Source organism: Varanus komodoensis, unplaced genomic scaffold (assembly GCF_004798865.1).
Source record: "Varanus komodoensis strain SLA01 unplaced genomic scaffold, ASM479886v1 scaffold117, whole genome shotgun sequence".
NCBI lineage: Eukaryota > Metazoa > Chordata > Lepidosauria > Squamata > Varanidae > Varanus > Varanus komodoensis.
Window position 1 is genome coordinate 60,525 of NW_025335336.1, and position 21,955 is coordinate 82,479.

General features: G+C 48.3%; 1 protein-coding gene across 1 annotated transcript in view; it reads right to left on the reverse strand.

Moving 5' to 3' along the window:
• STAG3 (stromal antigen 3) overlaps nucleotides 1-21,955 on the reverse strand; it is a 54,252-nt gene that overhangs the window by 13,439 nt on the left and 18,858 nt on the right. Inside the window, exons 9-21 of the mRNA XM_044421273.1 lie at nucleotides 20,369-20,467; nucleotides 15,817-15,896; nucleotides 15,449-15,556; nucleotides 15,191-15,293; nucleotides 14,997-15,108; nucleotides 12,706-12,809; nucleotides 12,299-12,391; nucleotides 7,696-7,785; nucleotides 7,319-7,519; nucleotides 2,780-2,850; nucleotides 2,455-2,542; nucleotides 2,075-2,167; nucleotides 1,905-1,997 (exon numbers count right to left, since the gene is read on the reverse strand). Of these exons, the coding sequence (XP_044277208.1) occupies nucleotides 1,905-1,997; nucleotides 2,075-2,167; nucleotides 2,455-2,542; nucleotides 2,780-2,850; nucleotides 7,319-7,519; nucleotides 7,696-7,785; nucleotides 12,299-12,391; nucleotides 12,706-12,809; nucleotides 14,997-15,108; nucleotides 15,191-15,293; nucleotides 15,449-15,556; nucleotides 15,817-15,896; nucleotides 20,369-20,467 (1,335 nt within the window). The remainder of the gene's footprint in view (nucleotides 1-1,904; nucleotides 1,998-2,074; nucleotides 2,168-2,454; nucleotides 2,543-2,779; nucleotides 2,851-7,318; nucleotides 7,520-7,695; nucleotides 7,786-12,298; nucleotides 12,392-12,705; nucleotides 12,810-14,996; nucleotides 15,109-15,190; nucleotides 15,294-15,448; nucleotides 15,557-15,816; nucleotides 15,897-20,368; nucleotides 20,468-21,955) is intronic.

The window sequence follows — 21,955 nt, forward strand, 5'->3', positions numbered from 1 at the left end:
GCTCAACAGAACTGGAAACAAAAAAAGCTTGGAGCTATTGAGGACAACAGGCTAAATATCAGCCAAAGTGTGATGGAGCTGCAAAAAGGGCAAATGCTATTTTGGGATGCATTAACACAAGTATTATTTCTAAACCATGAACAGCAGTAGTTCCCCTCACTAGTCAGACTTCATCTAGAATATTGTGCCCATTTCTGGGACCAAGATTAAAGAAAGATGCAAAAAAAGAAAAAGAAAAAGAAAGAGTCCAGAAGAGGCCAACAAGAATGATCCAGGGTTTGGAAACACTGCCCTGTGTGGAGAGACTGGGAGAACTGGGCATTTTTGGAGAAGAGAAGGCTGAGGGGGGACATGATATCCATCTTCAAGTACCTGAAAGGCTGTCAAAATCTCTTCTCGCTGATACCAGAGTGTAGGACATGGAATAAAAAATTCAAGTTGTGACAACGCTGATTCAAGCTAGGTATCAGGACATTTCCTGTCAGAGAAATACAACAGTGGAAACAGTTCATAGAGAGGTTGTAGGCTCTCCCACACTGGAGTCATTCGGGGCAAAACCGCCAAGTCGTCTAAGTGGAATGATGTAAATTAGGGTCCTGCAACTGCAGCGCTTGCACCTGATGACCTCCTCCTTCCCTTCCAACTCTACTATTCGACGATCCTTTGATGAATTCCATCCCAGAATCATAAAAGTCTAGTGAGGAGTATAGAGGAACTATTACTTCTTGTGATTTGGAAGTAATACTTCTATTAATGTGTTCCAAGACAGCATTTGCCCTTTTAGCAGCTGCATCACATTGTTGGCTTTTATTTAGCATGTTATCCACAAAACTCCAAAGTCTTTTTCAGTCTAATTTATTTAAAGCTTTTACATGCCATTGTTTAGCTAAAAGCTCTCAGAATGCATACAATAGATAAAAACATTTAACAATAAAATATATATATGATGCCAACAAGACATCAATGACAACCATAAATATTTACATGTAATAGATAACAGTTAATAGATTAATAATGATCCATAACACAGTATAACAACTAATCCACAGCAGGCAATGACAATATGAAAAAAACCAGTAAAAGCATCAAGACCTTCTATTCAATAGTTCAAAAAACAAAAAACCAAAAAGGTTTTGACCTGCCTCCAGAATGTATGAACGGCTGGCCTCGAGTGTACCCGCCTGATTCTATAGTTGGGGTGCAACACCCAAGAAGGCCCTTCCTCTCATGGCCACCTTCCTTGCTTCACTAGGCTGTCACAAAACGGAAGGAAAAGATCTCCTCTCACTCACTCCAGAGCGCAGGACATAGAAAATCAGTCCACATTGTTCCAGAATTGCTGTCCTTCGAAGTCTCAGACAACTTTGAATTTTGTGGCTACAAACTCCATTTGAATTGATGGCTGAACCAAGGTATACAATATTTCACAATTTCAATTTCTCCATCGTTGACAGTAAAGTTCCGTAATTCTTCTGTCATGATTTTTGTTTTCTTAATATTAAAGTGTGATCGTTGTTTTGCACTTTCTTCTTTTACCTTCATCAGGAATCAAGATGGACAGAGCCACATGCAGAGCAATTCTAGAGAAAAAAACTGATTATTTAATGTTCATGCTACAGTATTTTGCTCCTTCACAGTGCTCAGTATCTTGTGTACATCAGATGGTAACAACACCAGTTCAATCCATTTTAATTCCAGGCTGTAATACTACAAGATGTGGAAAAACCAAAGAAAGGAGAATGCTTCTGCAAGGCATTATAAGGGAAAATGTTTCATGTTGTGACAGTAGAGGGCAGCCAAGGGAGGAGCCAGCAAGCTCACCCACGGCCAACATCTAGCAGCTTTTAGGCTTTTAAAAAGTAGAAAGAGGCCAGAGTCCCAAATCAACGCCTGCTCTCTCTCACCTGCTCCTGGACACTGGGGTCTACATCCATTAGGCAGCTTTGACACAATGAGCAGAAAGATGTCATTTTCTCCTTCAGACTAAGCAAGGGCTCCTGGAACAGTGAGGCATAATGTCAGGAAAGTGTGGTACAAACGGACCCTTCCAAGAGTCCCACAAAGCCTTTCTCACCTGGCTGGAAAGGGGCCCAGTGGAAGCATCTGAGAGGTGGGCAAGTTCCCATAGCAGTGAGAAGTGAGAGCAGGTCATTGCCGAGATAACCACCTGCAAGAAAGGTAAGCTCATGAAAGTGGCAGTCAAGGCCAGGGCCTCAAGGACAGAGAGGCAGCGGTTCCAACTTCCCTCCCCAAAGACGTCGTGGCAAAAAAGAGGTGTGGTAGCGATACAGTAACAGGCATGCATCCCTCTAGCAAGAGCCAAAACATGCCATCTGAGTGGGATGGTGTAAACTGATACCCTGCACCAGCAGGGGGTTGGGCCTGATGGCTTCTTGGCCCCTTCCAATTCCACTATTCTCCGATGCTCTGTCCCCCCTCGTCATATCCCAGTACCTGCTTGGGGACCTCGCCTGTGTCCACCCTGTGCTGCAAAAGACGGGTGCAGGGCTCAAAGAACTGCCATGGAGTGAGATCATGAGCACTACAGACAAAATAGCAGAACATTAAGCGGTGCTACTGCTCTCGTCAGTGCACTTAAAAGAAGTCACGGGAAACCTGGGGAGATTTGAACTGCTAGAAGCTCACAGGCTGCTGCACGTGGCAATCCAGAATGGGGCAAGGGGGAGAGGGGAGCTTGAAATGAAAGGGATGTTGGGCAGGACTGCTGAGCAATGTCACCACTGCTTGTTCTCCCCGGTCCCTGCAATATTGTCATCACCTGTGAAAGATGGCAATACGCTTCAGAGTGGCAGCCACACTGTACACATCTTCCTTCTCCAGAAATGAGGACTGAGCAGGAAACAAGGAGGGAAAAAGAATGTTAGCCTTCCTGTTAAGGTTTTTTCTTCTCCACAGATGCAGGCTGCATCTTCTACTTGCTCCACAAAAAAGAGCTCATCAGACACTGTAGTCTTTCGGCCTTGCATAAAAGAAACCTCCAACCAAATTCAGGAATTAACACAACAGGAAAAGACCCCACGTAAAAACATATTAATCAGAATTTAACATTTGGCAGAGATAGGGGAAAATAACAGATTCTTGGGACTCAATTTGTCCGAAACTAGAATCTCTGGGCACTCAGGATCAGCCAGTCACTAAGACTGAGACCTCCTCCACTGCACAAGAGGCCCAGTGGGTGAAATCCAACTAGTCTTTCCACCACCGGAACAAGACGGAATGGTTTTGAGCAGCACTCCCGCTCCCCTGCAGCCCCACCAACATTTGCTGAAGGTTTGGGAACTCTGCAGAACAAATTCTAGTACACTGCAGTTGAAGGAGGGAGGATGATGGCCGAAAAGAGCCAAAAGCAGTCAGATTTCTGGGACCCAGCTATTACAGATCCTCAAATATTCATGTAACCCTTTTCCCTCTGGATAGTTTAACTTCTGTGATAATAAATAATTCACAGTTAAAAATGAATGCACTCATAACTAAAATGAAAAAGACACAGTAGGGCAGCATAATAGGGTATGGGCATAAAAAGAACATTGATCACTCAAGACGTTCCAACAATAGATGCTGTAGAAGATATTAAAAAGTTTTATGCTGGTGTCCAAGAAGAAATTGGTAACACACCGAAACAAGACATGCTGATCATCATAGCTGACTAGAATGTGAAGGCAGAAAACAAGCAGAACCCAATGTTGTGGGAGAATTTGGCCTAGCAGTAAAAAATGAAGCCCATCAACTCAAAGAATTCTGTGAAGCCAGAATTTGAAGCTTTAGGGAGGAAAGGCAAGGACTTTGGGGCCCAGACAGCTTTCTCTGCAATCTTTCCAGTTTGAAGAAGAGAAAGAAGAGACTGTGCAAGCCATCCAGAGACTGTGGTACTGGACGACATATCAAAACTTTAAATAAATAAACAGGCAGGGAATGAAAAAACTTCGAGTGAACTACAAAGATGGCACTGATGTGAGAGATTGGATTGTGGGACCACAAGCTATACTTCCTGGAAGGTGGACAACTGCCAAGGGATGGGCTGCACCTTACAAGGACTGGAAACAAGGTGTTCAGCCACAGCATGAAGAAATGTATTAGAAGGGTTTCAACTGAATCCTGCAGGGGAGGGAGAAGTACACCTGGGCATTACAACAGACAAAGACATAGGTACCACAAGGGAGAGAGCAACTCTAACAGTGCCCAATAATATTCTTCTAAAAATGTAGGAAGAAACCTAAATATCATGGTCTTCAATGCCTATATACAAATGTCCCAAGTATGAGAAACAAACAGCATGAACATAAACTCTTAACACAGGAAGTTGAATATGAGCTGAATGTCAAGAAGAATAGAAGGAACAGAAAGGGATGCACAGTCACACTATAGGTTAACAATACTTATCTCTGCACAGAAATACAGGAGGATGTGCTTACTAGCCCCACAGAGAGCATCTGGAGTAATATCTGGAGCCAGGCATAAAAGGAAGGCAGTGTTTGGAGTCCATCACGACCACCCAGTCAAGGAGAAGAGGATGAACCTTTCGGAAAGCAAACCACCAGTGTTTCAAGGAGGCACGACACCGTCATTATGGGGAATCTCAATCTCCCGGTATCTGCTGGGAGACAAATTCTGCCAAACAGGGTCGTTCCAAGAGATTCCTAATGTGTTGCTGGTAACTTCCTCCAACAGCAAACGAGGGAAGGAATGAGAGGAACAGCTATGCCTGGCTTGATACTAACCAATAGGGAAGATGCAGTGGACAAGTGGCAGCTGCAAGAACTCTGAGGAAAAGTGACCATGCCATACGCGAATTCTTGATTCTGAAGGAAGCAAAAGCCACATGTAGCCAGACGTGTACCCTGGACTTCAGGAAAGCCAATATTAATGAGCTCGGAACAATAATAAACAAGGTCCCATGGCAAGTGTCTCTAATGAGAAAAGGAGTCTAGCATGGGTTGACATTTTTTAAAAGGAGATTCTAAAGGCACAATGACAAACAATTCCAACAAGGAAAAGGAGTACAAGACAACAGAGAAAGTCCATGTGGCTTCACAAAAAGCATGAAGACGATCTGAAAACTTTAGTGGAAGGAAGGCCAGGCTACAGGCAGGAAGCACAGAATTGCAGGGATGGTGTCAGGAAGGCTAAAGATAGGAATTAACTTAGACTAGCAAGGGATGCGAAAAGCAACAAAAAAACCCTTCTGCAGGTATGCCCAAAGTAAAAGAGAGGAAAGAAATAGGGGTTCAACTACTCAGTGTGGATGGAAAATGATAACCGATGACAGAGAAAAGGCAGAAGTGCTTGATTCCTACCTTGGCCCAGTCTTCTCCCAAAAGAAGGCAGATGACCTTTCTAACGAAGGGGACGTACGAGCTGAAGGAGCACAGTGGCAGGCCAAGTTTGATAGGCAAATGGCCAAGGAACATCGAACGTGGCCGAATGGGTTCAACTCTCAAGGGACTGACGCACTCCAGCCTCGAATCAAAGGGAGCCAGTGGAAGAACTCCCAGAAAAACCGTCTATTATCTTTGAGAAATCATGGAGGACAGGGGAAGTGCCAGATGACTGGTGAAGGGCTCATGTCCCTATCTTCAAGAAAATAGGAAAAAAGTGGTAAGTGCAGACCAGAGAGTCTGACATCAATCCCTGGGAAAATTTTGGAGCAGATTATAAAGCTGTCAGTCTGCAAACATCTTAAGAACAGTGCACTCATGACTAGAAACCAACATCAAGTCCTCAAGAACAAATCCTGCCAGACTGATTTGATTTTTGAACGGGTAACCACTCTGATGGACTGGGGGAATGTTGTGGACATGATCTATCCTGACTTCAGCAAAGCTTTTGACAAAGTGCCCCATGATAACCTGATTAGCAAAATAGCTAAAAGTGGGCTAGATGGAACGATGATCAGGTGGGTCCATAGCTGGCTACAGAATCAGATCCATCAATGGCACCTTCTCAAACTGGGGACAATTAACAAGTGAGATACTGCAACGTTTAGTCCTGGGCCCAGCACTCTTCAGCATTTTCATTCATTCATTCATTCATTCATTCATTCAAAGTTTTTATATATGGGCAAAACACATTCCAATGGAGCAAAGCTCAGGGAACCAAGGTTCAATTTGAATGCCAAGAAGCACTTCCTGACAGTTAGGACCCCGAGGGTATGGAACGGGCTTCCATGGGAAGTAGCTGAAGCCCCAGCAGTGAGGGTGTTCAAGGACAGGCTGGATGTGCACATGGTAGGCATATCATGAGTGGAGCTGGCTGGAACCAGGAGTCAGATTAGATGGCCTTGGGAGGCCCCTTCTGACTCACTGTTTCTGTTTCTCTAAAAGAGAATGAAATTCAACAGGAACAAATGCCAAGATCTGTACTAAGGAAAAAGAAACCAAATGAATCATTTCAATATGGGAAATACTTTATTCTACAAAACTGCAAGCAAGAAGTATCTTGGAATTGTCGTAGATCACAAACTTATGAGTCACTAATGTGATGTGGCTGCAGAATGGGCAGATGCTATGTTAGGCTGCATTAATGGAAGTATCACTTCCAAGATACATGAAGCACTAGTTTCCCCTTATGCAGCACCGAGTACTGTGTCCACCTATGGATACCAGAGTTTAAGAAAATGCAGAAAAATCAGAGTCCAGAGGAGGACAACAAAAATGATCTGGGCACTGAAAACAAAGGCTTATGAGATTGAAAGAATTGGGCATGTTCAGCCTTGAGAAGACTGAGGGTAGGGGACAGGATATCACCCTGTAAGTACTTCAAAGATTGTCACAATGAGGAAGGTCAAGATTTCTTCTCGCTCATTGATCAGAAGAGAAGAGATCTTGATTCAGACCAGATTCAGGATAGCTCTCAGAAAAAGTCTCCTCACTGTCAGAGCAATACAACAGTGGAACCAGTTCCTAGAGAGGTTGTGGGATCCCCCACACCAGACATTCAAAAAGAAACAGGAGAGTCATCTGAGTGGGATGGTTCTGCAATAGCAGGGGGATGGACCAGATGGCCTTCTGGCCCCTCCAACTCTATTATTCCATGTTCTGATCATTTCCTTTACAGAGGGAGGAGAGCAAGAATGCGCAACACAGCTTTAGCGCTCCAGAGGCCAAGCCAGTGATCAGTCTCATGTTCGTGGGCACTTCCAACCATTGTCCTTTGTGCTGTGAACCCACACCATTACCCCTCCCTCCTGCTGCTCCCCCACAGCAGTCACTCTCACTCCCAGAACACAAATGCACAACTCCCCAAAATCTGGCTTTTCCAGGCCTGAATTTTCAAAGCAGCCCTCTGCAGCTCTCAATACCTGAAGCAGGTCACTAGCCTCATGCTGAAACTTGTCTGCCAGGTGGTCCAGCAGGCGACTGCGAGCAAAATCAGCACGGGTGTAAAATGCAAATTCTGGACAGCAGAGCACCTGGAGCATCCGCGACGCCGACTCCAGCACCTCACAGTTGGTGTGCTTTTCCACAACCTCCCACAGCTGGGCCAGCAGCAGTTCCAAGTACTTTAGGTGAGGCAGAAACGAGGGGAAAGACAGCATGTTGGCACACAAGCCTTGCACTGGCAGGCCTGGACAGGCGTGCTTCGAAAAGGACAGTGGGCACAGTCCCACACCTCAACCTCTGGATCTGCCAGAAGCGAGTGCTGAGTGTCCCACGGGGGGATGCACATGTCTCCTACCTTCTCCAGACGGCCTCTGCTGTACAGGGTTAGGTCAAAGTACCGTGGCACCTCTAGCAGAGGCACCACTTTCTCAGCATCAGCTGAAAACTGCAAGAAAAGGATAGAAAGAGGCTTCAGGGCTTTGCATCGCTAAGGAAGGAGCACCAGTGAGACATGAGGTCCCTTGCAAGGGAAGTTACCCTATTTCAGTGTGCGGAAGCCAAGCAGAGCCCAGATCCGAGGCAAGATGCTAAGGGGGCAAGACGTTCACTGATCCCTCAGTTCACACAAAGACCCTCCACCCAAGACTCTGGCTCCAATTTTGCTGCAGAGGAGTCTGGCGTGGTTCCCAGAGCACAGGCTGGTTGTGTTCTCGGGCGAGTTTCAGCTTAAGGATGCTGATGTGGTGGCTTGGGCAGGTCGTGCAGCCATATCCATACTGGATCCTGGTCCCTCTTAGCTAAGAGGGAGCAGGAGGGTGGGAAGCGCCAACTGGATGTCTCCTCTCTTTAGGAGAGGAAGTGGCTGCATGATGTCTTGAAATGGCAGTAGGGAGGCCACTGTGGATCCAAATTTTACAACTGATGGTCAGTGTTCCCCTCCTGGGCAAGGTTCTTGAGTAGGTAGCGGCCACGTCCTGGCACACTTGGATAAAACTGGTTACCTGGATGCATTTCAGTGAATGTCCACAACAGGTTTTGGTACAAAAACAGCTTTGCTCACCCTGTACTATGACTTACAGCAGGAAAGAATCAGGGGAAATGACAACCTATTGATACTCCCCGTTCGTTCAGCAATTTTCAGTGCTATCAATCACGAGATCCTTCTGGGGCCACTGTGTAAGTTGGGAGTGGGGAGCACTGAATTGCAATGACTCCGTTCCTACCTGGAGGGTCAGTTCCAGAAGAAGGTGCTTGGGGAATACTGCCTGGCCCCATGGCCTCTCCCATACGGGGCTCCTCAGGGGCCAGTTTTGTCCTCCATGCTACTCAACATTTATATGAGCTGCCAAGCGGCTCATCCAGAGTTCTGGCGCATGTTGCTACCTGTACGCTGCTGACAGGCTCCCGTTTCTCCTTTTCCTCTTCGGCAGGTGAGAGCGTGGGTGTGCTAAACCAGTGGCCCTACAACCATGGACTGGACGAAGACTAACAAACTGAAACATGCTATCGGTGGACAGGTCTGGATGGAGCCGCATTCCTCCTGAAGGGGCAGGGGACAGTCCCTCAATCCAGATTTGTCCCTTGAGCCTCAGGGGCACAGAGTGCCTTCCAGCAGTTGTGACTGGTGGCCCAGCTATGTTCTCAGGGAGGGATAAGTATAGCGAGGCCACCAAGTCCCACCGCATGAGGTGATAACTGGCCATGGTGGCCTGGTCGTTTGCCATGTTAATGGAAAATGCAGCCAACGAACAGAAGTGGTAGCCAACGGCATCAAGGCATCTACCCTCTGTCTGTGGAGGTGGAATGTTCTCTCCTGGATGGGCCTTGAGAAGGCTCCACAGTAGCAGAGTTGGGTGGAGCTGGAACAGAAACTCCATGTCCCTCGGTTCACGTTTCCGGGCTGTCAGGGTGGTGGCATTAACAATACTGGCTTTTTCCATTCATGGTGCACTGTGTCAAGCAGGATCGGCAGGAGTGGTATGGTGACAGGACCAGTGCTTTCTGCGTGGACCACCTCAAAGGAGGGATCTTTTGCTCTGCTGAAGTCTTGTCAGGGGCTGAGCTTTAAACTGTGTGCCATACAAAGGATTTGGTTAGAAAAATTGTCCAATGTCCTCAGCAGCGTGTGGAAGGTCACTGGGGGTCTGGGTGGGCTGGTGGGCAGGTCAGAGCGTTGGTCTGGCAAGGACAATTCCAAACTCAAGATGGAAGCCCAGGGCTGGATTCCATCGATTTGACAAAAGTCACATGTCAGTGGTTGAACAACTTGGCACATGATGGTCCAGCACGGGATAGGGGAGAGCACTGTACTGGCATCTCCGTAGCATCTCATGATGGTCCAGAGACTGGTACAGGAAACGTGGGATCAGTGCGAGTGGAGAGCCAACTGGATCCAACTGGGCTCCAGTGAGGCCTTTCATGCCTGGAATCAATGGATCCCCATCACTCACTGTAAAAACTGGCTTTGAATTCACACCGGTACGAAGGAGTTTGCCACTCGGGTCTGTCGTCCCCATCGGTGGCCAGGGAGCAGGAGCAATACCGATGTTCATCGGGTTTGGTGCAGAGGTGCACACTCAATATAATGATGGGAAGCCACATCTGGGCCCCAAGACGGAATCAGGTTGCTGGTACACCGGAGATGGCAGTTCATGGAGCTCCCCTCCCAAGGAGGACGTGCGCAGAGCTGGTGGCAATGGGTTCCTGCGCCGCCTCGACACTGGGAAGGGATGCTGCTGCAGCGCTTGTTCAGGCAGCGTCTTCAGTGCACGGGAGGCGGGGGGGCACATCACAGGGCTTTTGGGCAAGTATGCCCCCATCTTTAATGAGGCTGGGCATTTTTGGAGCCATATTTTTCTTGTCTGCTTTACTAAGGTCTTCCTGTTTAAATAGTTTTTCTGGCGAGCATCAGAAAGGTTTGCCACGGTTGCAGAGGTTGCCACTGCTGTAGTCAGATGAGGGGAGCTGCCCACATGCAGGGCACGGCTCCAGGGCCCAGCTTTTTAGACGGTTAGCCTGACACTTTCTTGCCTGCTTAGTAAATGCCTGGCAACGGGAGCAGGCATCAACAGCACGAGTCTCTCCCAGGCACAAAGGGCACAGGGAGCGCCTATTGGTAGGTGACAGCTTGCTGCCACAATCCACGCCGTTGCAGCACGGGGCCTTGGACGGCTTACTCTCAAACGGATGAGGGTAGAAGGGCCAATAAAAGCAGCATAAAAGCGGGAAAATGCTACTGTTGTTATTATTATTATTATTTTGTAGAGGAGAGAGAGAAAAAACAAAGTGGAAAAACCTGACAGGCAATAGAAAATCTAAGAAGAATTGAAAAGGCAGTGTTAGCAAGGTAAGTAGCAGAGGAAGGACTTCCTGGTGTGCTCACAGTGGCCAAAGAAAGACTGGTGTCTCAGGAGGAGCCCTTCCCCGCATGCTGGGCATGCCCAGGGACTGGGCTCCTGCCGCACAATCAGCTCGCTTTGGAATTTTCCCAAATTAGCTGCACACATGCGCACAGAGCCCATATGCGTGATGCCCAGAGACCATGAAGAATAACTCGTCTTCCAGCCACAATGTCAGGATCTAGGCCACTTCAGGGACCCTCCTACTAGCCAAGCATCAGGATAGCAGCACTGCTAGTAGCAAGAGTTGTCCCACGCTCCGCTGTCGCTGCCAGGGCACCGTGCACACCACCTGGGAGCCCTTGGGGAGTGGCTATTTAGGAACTGGCTCTTCCCCACAGAAACTGCCTCAACAACAACAGTTCCCAGTGTATTGAAGCCCTTGCCATGTTTGGTTTGTGCTCCTGCACCTTGCTCCTGGGCCCCGCTCCTGCTCCAAGGCACCTGCTCCCTGGCTCTTGACTTCTGAATTCTGTCTGAGTACTCCCTTGTTTCTTGGACTGTGCTACAAGAGATTCTTGCTTTGATTTTGGCCTGCCTGACTCTGCAGTTTGGAGTTGTGACTTGGACTAGGGATTGCATTCTGGCTTCAACCTGGGTCCTGGTGCATTATGTGCTACCCAGCCATCCGCACCCAGGACTCTTACAGAGCAACGGAGGCCTGGCTCTGAATGCTTCCTTCAGGGAACACTTGGTTGGTGGCAACAAGGTAGTCCCCAAATCCTGGACGATTCTGCACACCAAGGCCACCTGGCATCAGCTTTACTGTTAGGACTGCCCTTTTTGCCAAGGCACTGACCAGCGCCAAACAGCACAAGGGCATCCCAGGTCAGCCTCCTCCTCTGTTCTCTCCTCCCTTCTCAGCAGCTTCTAAATACAGTCTTTTATTATGTTAAAGCATAATAAAAGTCAGGACTGGCTTTATGATACCAAGAGAGCATTACATAGATTATTAGCAAAAGACATCCCTCAAGTCAATGCGCCAGTTACCTGGAGTGAGAAAGCACAGCTCAGGCCAAGAAGCTGCTGCCATCCCAAATTCCCCCTCCACCCTTGTCACCCAAACAGAGTTGGCCCAACCTTCAGGGTTAGGGTTTGAGTTTGGGTTTGGGTTAGGGTTTGGTTGCTTGCAGTCCTCTCTGCTCCACCGTGTCTCCCCCCAAACCAGAGGTGGTCCGGATCTCACAAACTGCTTGGCTTAGCTCAAAGTTCACTGGCCTTAGCATTTCAGATATGAATTCTGGCCCCACAGCTTCTTCCAGTTCAAATTCAGAGTCTGATGTAACCACTTTGGAATGCTATATATTGGGCAAAGCAGAACCAATCTCTACAAGGGGGGTGGAGGGGGGTATTTCAAGCTGATCTTAGCAGGCCTACTGGTATAGATCGGTATGGATGAGTGGTTAAAATTTGGCTTTAAAATTTTAGTGTAACCTCATGCAGTTTTATTTTTACTGTTATTTATACTATAATTCATTGTATTTATTTTCATACACTGCCCAAAAACCTTTAGCTATTAGGTGGAATAGAAATACATTAAGTACAATGAACATGGTTCACCTTAGCCAGGAGCTGGGGTAGCAGTGGGATAAGGTGCCGGGTAAGTTTAAGGCGGTCCTCAGCCTGCGCTTTGCGCTCTCTAGCAGAAAACACCTGACAAGAGGAAAAGAGAGGTCAGGCACAGGGACCATCTGGTTAGAAAGGGAGGCGTGTCTGCTCACTAGGAGCAACGGATGCTTTGTACACAGCCGCTCCCAGGTGCAACGCCCAGCAGCACCTCCAGCTGGGAATGGAGAATACTGTTGCCTGCACTGCTGGACAGTCACTGCTGCCTGTCCGTGCAGACAGTGCTGAGCTGAACAAACTCCTCCACCTGGTTCTGCAATCCCATATTCCTGTGATCAAACTGGGGTCGAGAGACCAAGACTGGGAGTCCTCAGGCAGCAACCCTCCACCCCTTTAGTTACCTTCTTTCCAGAGATTCTCCCAATGGGGGGATGTCCCTCGGTGGCCTGCCGCACGCTGGCCACCAAGATCATGATGAGGCTGCTCTCCTGGCGGTCACCCAAGCCTGTTCAGCGAGGGAAGAGTTCAGCAGTACAGCAAGGATTCCCCCTCCCAATCTGTATGGAGGTTTGTCTGCTAGTCACCACAGAATAGCACACCGCACTTCGACCATAGAGTCCACACCCATGCTACCCTTTAAAGCATCCTAGGAAAAGTCAAGAGATTGGTTTTCTGGGCCCCAAACATTCCCAGCTTCTCATTTCTGACAGAAGACTTTTCAGGCACCTCAGCACTGGTGTGCTGACCAGGGACGCATGCTAGAAGCTGCCTTGTGCATTGTTCCCAGCACCCACCCCTCCCAATCAGTATTCTTCCACTGGTGCATTTGGAAAGAAAAGATGGAAAAGATACAGAGCTAAACAGCACTGTAGGTCCTAGTTCTCTTCTCTTCTAGTCATTCCTGCCTGGTCCCAGAGGTTCTGGATAGGATCTAGAGCAGTGATGGCAAACCATTGAGAGACCGCGTGCCCAAACTGCAACCCTAAACCCGCTTATTTATCACAAAGTGCCAACACTGCAATAAAACCTGAAAACTGAGGTTTTAGTTTAGAAAAAACAACTCACAGCCAGTCCAAGCCAATATATATATATCCTTGGCAGCGCACTGACTGGCCATGCAAAAGCTCAGACAATTCACGTCTAATGAGTCATGGCTTGTTACATCATCGCCAGACGCCGCTACTCCTTTCTGAACATGCCCATGGCGCCTAAGTGCACTGCCATCCGATGCTCGACTGCTGGGATGATGTTGGAGCAACTTGGCTCACGTGCTGACAGAGGGGACTCTGCATGCCCGCTGTGGCATGCATGCAATAGATTCACCACTACTGCCCAAACCCTACACTGGTGCACTCCCCTAACCCTAATACAGGGGTAAAGGTAAAGGATTCCCCTTGACATGAAAGTCCAGCCATGTCTGACTCTAGGGCAGGGGTCTCAAACTCAACTTACCTGGGGGCCGCTGGAAGTAGAGTCTGGGTGAGGCTGGGCCACATCAAGGATTCCACCACCGCGGTGGTGGTGGGCTGCTCATCCGGAGGCCGGCCCAGGCGCCGCCGGCACTTTGAAGGCTGCAGGGCCCCTCCCCCGTGCCCCACCCATCCTGGCAACTGACCCGCGGGCCGCGAGTTTGAGACCCCTGCTCTAGGGGGTGCTGCTTATTTCCGTTTCCTAGCCAAATGAGCCACCATTTGTCTGCAGACAGTCTCAATGGTCATGTGGCCGGCATGACTAAACACCAAGGTGCACAGAATGAGGTTACCTTCCACCAAAGTGGTACCCTTTTATCTCGTATTTGCATGCTTTCGAACTGCAAGGCTGGCAGGAGAATATAGGGATAAAATACAAATTAAAAGGGGGCAATTTTGAAAAAGCCTTCCCTGAGTACCCTTTTCTGTACAGCTCATCATTTCAGCCAATTTTAAACACATTCCAACCATCAAAATCATGCCAGGTCACTTCATTTTTCTAGCCTGGTGCACACCCCTAACCCTAATGTAGGGGTAAAATACCACTGAAAGGGGACAATTTTGAATATGCCTTCCTTGAGTAGCATTTTCTGCACTGCTCATCATTTCTGCCCATTCTGAACACATTCCAACCATCAAAATCATGCCAGGACACCTCATTTTTCTAACCCTAACCCAGTGATGGTGAACCTTTTAGAAACTGAGTGCCCAAACCACAATCCTAAACTCACTTATCCTAAAGTGCCAACACTGCAATAAAACCTGAAAACTGAGGTTTGTTTAGAAAAAACAACTCACAACTAGTCCAAGCCGATATATATATATCCTTGGCAGCACACTGACTGGCCATGCGAAAGCTTGGACAAGTCGCATCTAATGAGTTGCAGCTTGTTATGTCATCGCCGGGCGCCACTGCTCCTTTCCGAGCATGCGCATGGCCCCTGTGTGCGCTGTTATCCGATGCTCGGCTGCAGAGATGCTGGGGCAACTTGGCTCACGTGCTGACAGAGAGGGCTCTTCGTGCCCGCTGTGACACGCGTGCCATGGGTTCGCCACCACTGATCTAGGGTCTTCCTGATTCATACTTTTAAGTGTACCCTATCAAGAGCAAGGTAAATGTTTCCAGAAGGCGTGAACTCCTCCCAACGGACACTGATGTTCTTGTTCCCAGCGATTCTATGCCTCCACCTGCATAGCCCACCCAGCCCTGAACTACCACTCACCCTCAACAGGAGGCTCCTCCAGCAGCAGCCCAGTCAGTGCCTGCCAGTCCTTCAGCGGAGCAGCCGCACAGTCCCACAGACTATCAACCAAATAGACTGCATGGTCATGGAACTGTGGATGGAAAGCAAAGCCATGACTCCTGCTTAGGCAGGCCTTCCTTGCTGATATGCTGGAGAAGAGACCCCTGCCTCACCTTGCTGTCAATGAAAAAGGTTAGAAGCAACTGAAGGAAGGCTCGGGTGTCCTCACGGCGCTCTCCAGGTGCCCCACTGGTACACACCGCAGGCGCTAGCAGCCTGCAAGCCAAATCACCACCATTAGAAAAGAGGGAGCTGAATCAGGAATCTCAGGGGAAGAGCAGGACACAGAAGAGAGGAGTCAGAGATCAAGGCAGGACCAAGCCTGCTGTTCTCTGTGCTATGGTGCACTGGGGTGTCAGACCTGTACTAACCTCCTGAATAAGAATTCACCTGCAGCAGCTGCTAAAGGACGACTGGACGCATACACAAGCGGAAAGACACTTTCACAGTCAGAGTCTGTGAGCACCTCATCCATGTTCCTGCACAAAGACTGGACTTCAGCATGTCTACAAAGAAAAGCACCTGCTTTGCAGGCACAAGGACCTAGGCCCAATCCCAAGTGGCAGCTGCAGGTAGAGCCGGGTAAACACCTGGAGAGCTACTGCTGCCAATCAGCACAGACAGGCCAATGGTCTGGCAGGGCAGGGCAGTGTTCTGCTCTGCTAGTGGAGAAGGAGAGAAATGGAACGGCTCGGCCTGAGCAGTGCCCCCCCCCCCGCCCTTCCCTGACTGGACTCACTGAAGGATGAGGGTGAGCAGCCTGACCGCCTCCACTGCCACAGGGAGCTCCTTGTCCAACACCATGGACACCATCCGCTCCTGCAAGAAACAGCAGGTGCGCTTGGGCTGGCAGCACTTGCATGCGCTCAGCCACACGTGCAGAACAACGGAACCCAATGCCTGAAGGTTATTACTGCCACAATACTGCATTTGTCTCTCCCTTTCCCCCTATTTTGACAAACAAGTATTAGGTACCAGTTTAAACACAGGACTGTAGAGAGCTGCCTTCTCCCTCACACCTCCTCTTGGCTGCTACAGTCAGCAGGTGGCATCCCACCACACTCCCTGTTACCTTCTGGAGAACAATCAGCTGGGACAGACATGAATGTCTGTCCAGCAACTGAAGATTCACTTTCCCAGCAAGAGTCTAATCTGTTTGCTGCTTCTGAAAATGTGCATTTTAAGTCATTGCCACTCTACTGTTTGTATCAGCTGATTCCTTGTTGCTTCCTTTTGTAAATGGAAAAGCAGAGCATACATTTCTACTAAAAAAATTCAGGAAACGATGATGTTGCCTTCGAGAGATCACTGCTCCATCTACACTAGCTGGTCTCTCTCTCTCCAAGTCAGAGCGAAATCTTTCTCAGCCCTGCAACTAAAGGGCCACAAAAGATCTTACAGGACCACGACAGTTCTGCCAACAAATGACCCCCTGCAAGCATCATGCCAAGGCAGCACAGCAGGGACACCACCAAGCTCAAGAGATGGGGCATCTTCTGCAAGCAGGAGTCAAATGGAGGCCAGGGTGGGCATGGAGCTCAACGGCACAGGATGCTGTAATAAGATGCCGGCTGGCAGGGGCCGCTCGTCCCTACAATGTCTAATTTGGGTCAGAGATGTTTCAAGCCAAGACTTCAGGCATGCTAAGCACGTGCCCTGCAAGTGCGCAGTGGGCAAGCAACGTCCTCTTTGCCAAATCAAGCGGACACCAGATGCGCAGCATTATCATCTTCACTCGCTATAGGTATGGAGAAAGAAAACCTCTAGGCAGATTCCTGCCAACCAACAACAAAGCAAGCCGATTCAAGTCTACAGTCCTTTTCAGTCCGGCTTCAGACCCGGGTACAGTACTGAATCTGCCTTGGTTGCCCTGTACGACGACCTGTGCAGGGAGAAGGACAGGGGGAGTACATCCCTGTTGGTTCTTCTGGACCTCTCGGCGGCTTTCGATACCATCGACCATGGTATCCTTCTGGATAGACTTGCGGGATTGGGGGTTGGAGGCACTGCTTTGCAGTGGTTCCGCTCCTATCTCGACGGTCGATTCCAGAAGGTAGTGCTGGGGGACCATGTCTCTACGTCATGGCAGCTATGCCATGGGGTACCACAGGGCTCCATTCTATCCCCTCTGCTATTTAACGTCTATATGAAACCGCTGGGAGAGGTCATCAGGAGGTGTGGGCTGCGGAATCATCAATACACTGATGATACCCAGCTTTACCTCTCATTCTCTACTAATCCAGGTGAGGCAGTGGTTGTGCTGAACCGGTGCTTGGCCGAGGTAAGGGAATGGATGAGGGCCAATAAACTGAAACTCAACCCAGACAAGACGGAGGTCCTGTTGGTTGGCGGATCGGGTTTCGGAGAGGGTGGATTTGACCTGGTCCTGAATGGTGCAACACTCCCTCTTAGGGATAAGGTCCGCAGCTTAGGAGTACTCCTCGACCCGGAGCTTTCTTTGGAAGCTCAGGTGACAGCGGTAGCAAGGAACGCCTTCCTTCAGCTTCGGCTGATTAATCAGCTGCGCCCCTACCTGGAATACGACTGCCTGGCGACGGTGACACACGCGCTGGTGACTTCCCGCCTAGACTTCTGTAATGCGCTTTACGTGGGGCTTCCCCTGAAGACAGTCCGAACACTTCAATTGGTGCAAAATAGAGCTGCCAGGTTGCTGACGGGGACGGGGCGTTATGCTCACATGACTCCAGTCCTCCATCAGCTTCACTGGCTTCCCATTGAAGCCCGGGCCCAATTCAAGGTGTTGATTATGACCTACAAAGCCCTAAACGGCTTGGGTCCTGGCTACCTGAACGAGCGCTTACGTCCGTATATGCCCGACCGCCCTTTGAGATCTGTGGGAGAGTCCCTTCTCCGGGAACCCTCCATGAAAGAAATTAGGAAAGTAAGTACCCGGAGGAGGGCTTTCTCTGCGGTGGCGCCCAACCTATGGAATTCACTCCCCAAAGAGGTCCGCCTGGCACCGTCGTTACTGGTTTTTCGGCGCCAGGTAAAGACCTTTTTATTTAAACATCATTTCAATTGTTAAAACATATGATCTGGCCTGGGCAACTTCTTCTTCCTTCTCTTTCTCCTCCTATATTTTTATTTTATACTGATAATTTTAATTTTGTATTTGTAAATCAATGTATTTTTTGTATTGTTATATTTAATGGTAATTTATTATGTACTATTGTATTTCAATGTATTTTATCATGTTGTAAGCCGCCCCGAGGTTTCAGCAAGGGGCGGCATAGAAATGTTATAATAATAATAATAATAATACACGTGTTTCTGACATAATAAATCTGTTAAGCTTTAAGGGACAAATAACAAATATGGGTAGATCCCAGCTGAATAAAAACTCTTGCTCACAAGATCTGCTGACGAAAGGCCAAACCCAGTATCAGGGGCAGCATGACCCACTGCTCCAGACCGGGAGCAAGGGGGTGCTGTTGTATTCATGTCCTACTTGTGCGGTTCCCCCACTTGAGCATCTGCCTGAGGGTTAAGCATGGAACTTCTGCAGAGGCAACCAAGGTGACTCAGACGAGGAGGTTAACCAAGAGGGCTGATTTAAAAATTAGTCTGTAAGCACCTCAAAGAAAATGCAGTGATTAATAAAAGCCAACATGGATTTTTCAAAAATAAATCCTATCAGCCAAAAGGACACACAGTTGCCGATGTATCTGGAGGTGAATTTAATCCCATGGTTTGACTGGGTAACCTCCCAAATAGACATAGGGAACACTGTGGGCATTTAATACTGTGACTTTAGCAAAGCTAAAGATGATCTTGATAAGCCTGAACACTAGGCTGAAATCAACAGAAAGAGATTCAATAGGGAGAAGTGCCAAGGCCTCCACCTAGAAAAACGAGACCAAATCCATTGATACAAGATGGGGAATACGTGACTCAGCAAAAATGAAAAAGACCTTGGAGTTATTGTGGTCAACAAGCTAAATACGAATGAGAAATTGTAGCTCCCCTATGCTCCTCACTAGTTAGACCTCATTTGGATTACTGTGTTCAGTTCTGGGCACCAAGATTTGAGAAAGATATAGAAGAACTAGAAAGGGTTCAGAGGGCAACAAGAATGATCCAGGGTTTGGAAACATTGCCCTGTGAGGACAGAGACTGAGAGAACTGAACATGTTCAGCTTTGAGAAGAGAAGACTGAGGGGCATGATATGCCTCTGTAAGTACTTCAAAGGCTGTCACAAAGAAGAAGCTGAGGATCTCTTCTCGCTCATACTGGAGTGCAGGACACGGAATACTCTATTCATGCTGCAACAACCCAGATTCAGGCTCACTATCAGGAAAAGTTCCCTCAATGTCAGAGCAATGGGAGAGCGGAACGAACTGCCTAGAGAGGTTGTGGGCTTTCCCACACCGGGACATTCAAAAAGAAACTGGACAGTCATTTGAGTGGGATTGTGTAAACTGGTGTCTTGCAACAGCAAGGGGTTGGGCCCGATGGCCTTCATGGCCCCTTCCAACTCTATTTTTCTATGATTCTATGAGGGCGCCTTCACCCGAGGGGACAGGAAACCTGGCAAGAGAGACTGAATCTATACAAATGCTCGTCAACCCCCCTCCCCAGCCCTCTGGGCAATACTGCAACTGGATGTGCAGCATCATACCTATGCAACTGTCGGCACACACCAGGTTTCAGCTATGCAGATCCACTCGCCTTTTAGGGAGGGCCATCTTAACAGATCCCCCACCCGCGCAAAGGGGAAAAGTCACTGTCCGTCTGAATCTCTGCAGGCAGCGATCTGAATGGCCAGAGGAGTCAAATCCCCCACATTGAGCACCATCCTCATATCCAGCTGAAAAGACAAAGTCTGAAAAGACTCGCCAGTGGCAGGAAATCAGCACAGCTGCTCCCTCCATGCTGCCGACTTCCTTTCTGAGGACTGCTTGGGGCCCACATGAGACTCAGAGGCATGCTGAGAAGTGGAGCTGCTGGAGTGTGAATTTTACCGGTTTTCAGCAATCAAGGTAAGAAAGTACTAAAGAAATTTCACCAGAATTGAGACAGCAGAGGGACTCGGCAGCACCAAAAGCAGAGGCCAGGACCCTGCTGCCAGCCCAAGCTAATTTAAGCACGTAAACAAAGGAAGGGGGTAGACACAGCGAACACCTTTGATAGTAAACCACATGCTAAAAACACAGGGAAGTCAGAAGAGCGCTCAGGGAGGTATCCCAAGATGGTAAAAGCTGCAGTGCCAAAATCTGTGCTGTGGAGTGACGGGGTGGGTCTGAGTTTGGGGGATCGGGGGACCCCTTACCTTGAAGCGGCTGGTGAAGAGTTCCATTCGGGCTGCCCGCTCCTGGCTCCCATACAACCCTTGCAGTGCAAGCAAGCACTTGAGACGGACCTCTGCGTGCTGCAGGGGAAACAGGACGTACAGGAGAGAAGCAGCTCCCAGGAAAGCATCTCCTCCCCACGCCCAGAACTTCTTCATGCATGCATAGCATAACAGGAGCTGGAGCTGGAAATTCCCTCAGGAGAATCTCAAAATATTAACACATGCAATGTTTTGACTGAATGATCCAAGCACACTTTCTCAACCAGAGGGCTCAGAAAGCTTCAGTTACAGTGCTACAAAAATGGAATAAATAATTATAGCAACTCTGACAGACAAAAGACAAATGGATTTGAATTGCAAGACAGTTGTTTCCGCACCCAGTATAGCAGTGCATTATCATTGCCAGCTGCCCAAGTCTGTGATCTTGAATAAGTTTTAAACAAACACCTTTAACTGCAAGGACTACTTCATGGATCACTGCCTTGTCATGGCGAAGGGGCTTGCATAGCTTAATGAAGCTATGAGCTATGCCGTGCAAGGTCACCCAAGACGGACAGGTCATAGCAGAGAGCTCTGACAAAACGTGATCCACTGGAGAAGGAAATGGCAACCCAGTCCAGTATCTTTGCCATGAAAACCCCATGGACAGTACCAAAGGCAAAAAGATATGATGCCAGAAGATGAGCTCCTCAGGTCAGAAGGTGTCCAGTATGCTACTGGGGAAGAGCGGAGGGCTAGTACTAGTCGCACCAGAAAGAATGAAGCAACTGGGTCAAAGCCAAAAGGACACTCAGTTGCCGATGTATCTGGAGGTGAAAGGAAAGTCCGATGCTGCAAAGATCTATACTCCATATGAACCTGGAATGTAAGATCCATGAATCAAGGCAAGCTGGATGTGGTCAAACAAGAGATGACAAGACTGAACATCAACATCTTAGGAATCAGTGAACTAAAATGGACAGGAATGGGTGAATTTAATTCAGATGACCATCAGGTATACTATTGTGGGCAAGAATTCCTCAGAAGAAATGGAGTAGCTTTCATAGTCAATAAAAGAGTAGGAAAAGCAGTACTGAGATACAACCTCCAAAATGACAGAATAATCTCATCATAATAGTCCAAGTCTATGCCCCAACCACTGGTGCTGAAGAGGCTGAAGTTGACCGATTCTATGAAGACCTACAACACCTTCTAGAATTAACTCCAAAAAATGATGTCCTTATCATCATGGGGGATTGGAATGCTAAAGTAGGGAGCCAAAAGATAAGTGGAATAACAGGCAAGTTTGGCCTTGGAGTACAAAATGAAGCAGGGTACAGGCTGGTAGAATTTTGTCAAGAGAATACGATGGTCATAGCAAACACTCTTTTCCAACAACCCAACAGATGACTCTACACATGGACATCACCAGACGGTCAACACAGAAATCAGATTGACTATGTGCTCTGCAGCCAAAGATGGAGAAGCTCTATCCAGTCCGTAAAAACTAGACCAGGAGCTGACTGTGGCTCAGATCATGAGCTTCTGGTTGCAAAATCTAGGCTTAAGTTGAAGAAAGTAGGGAAA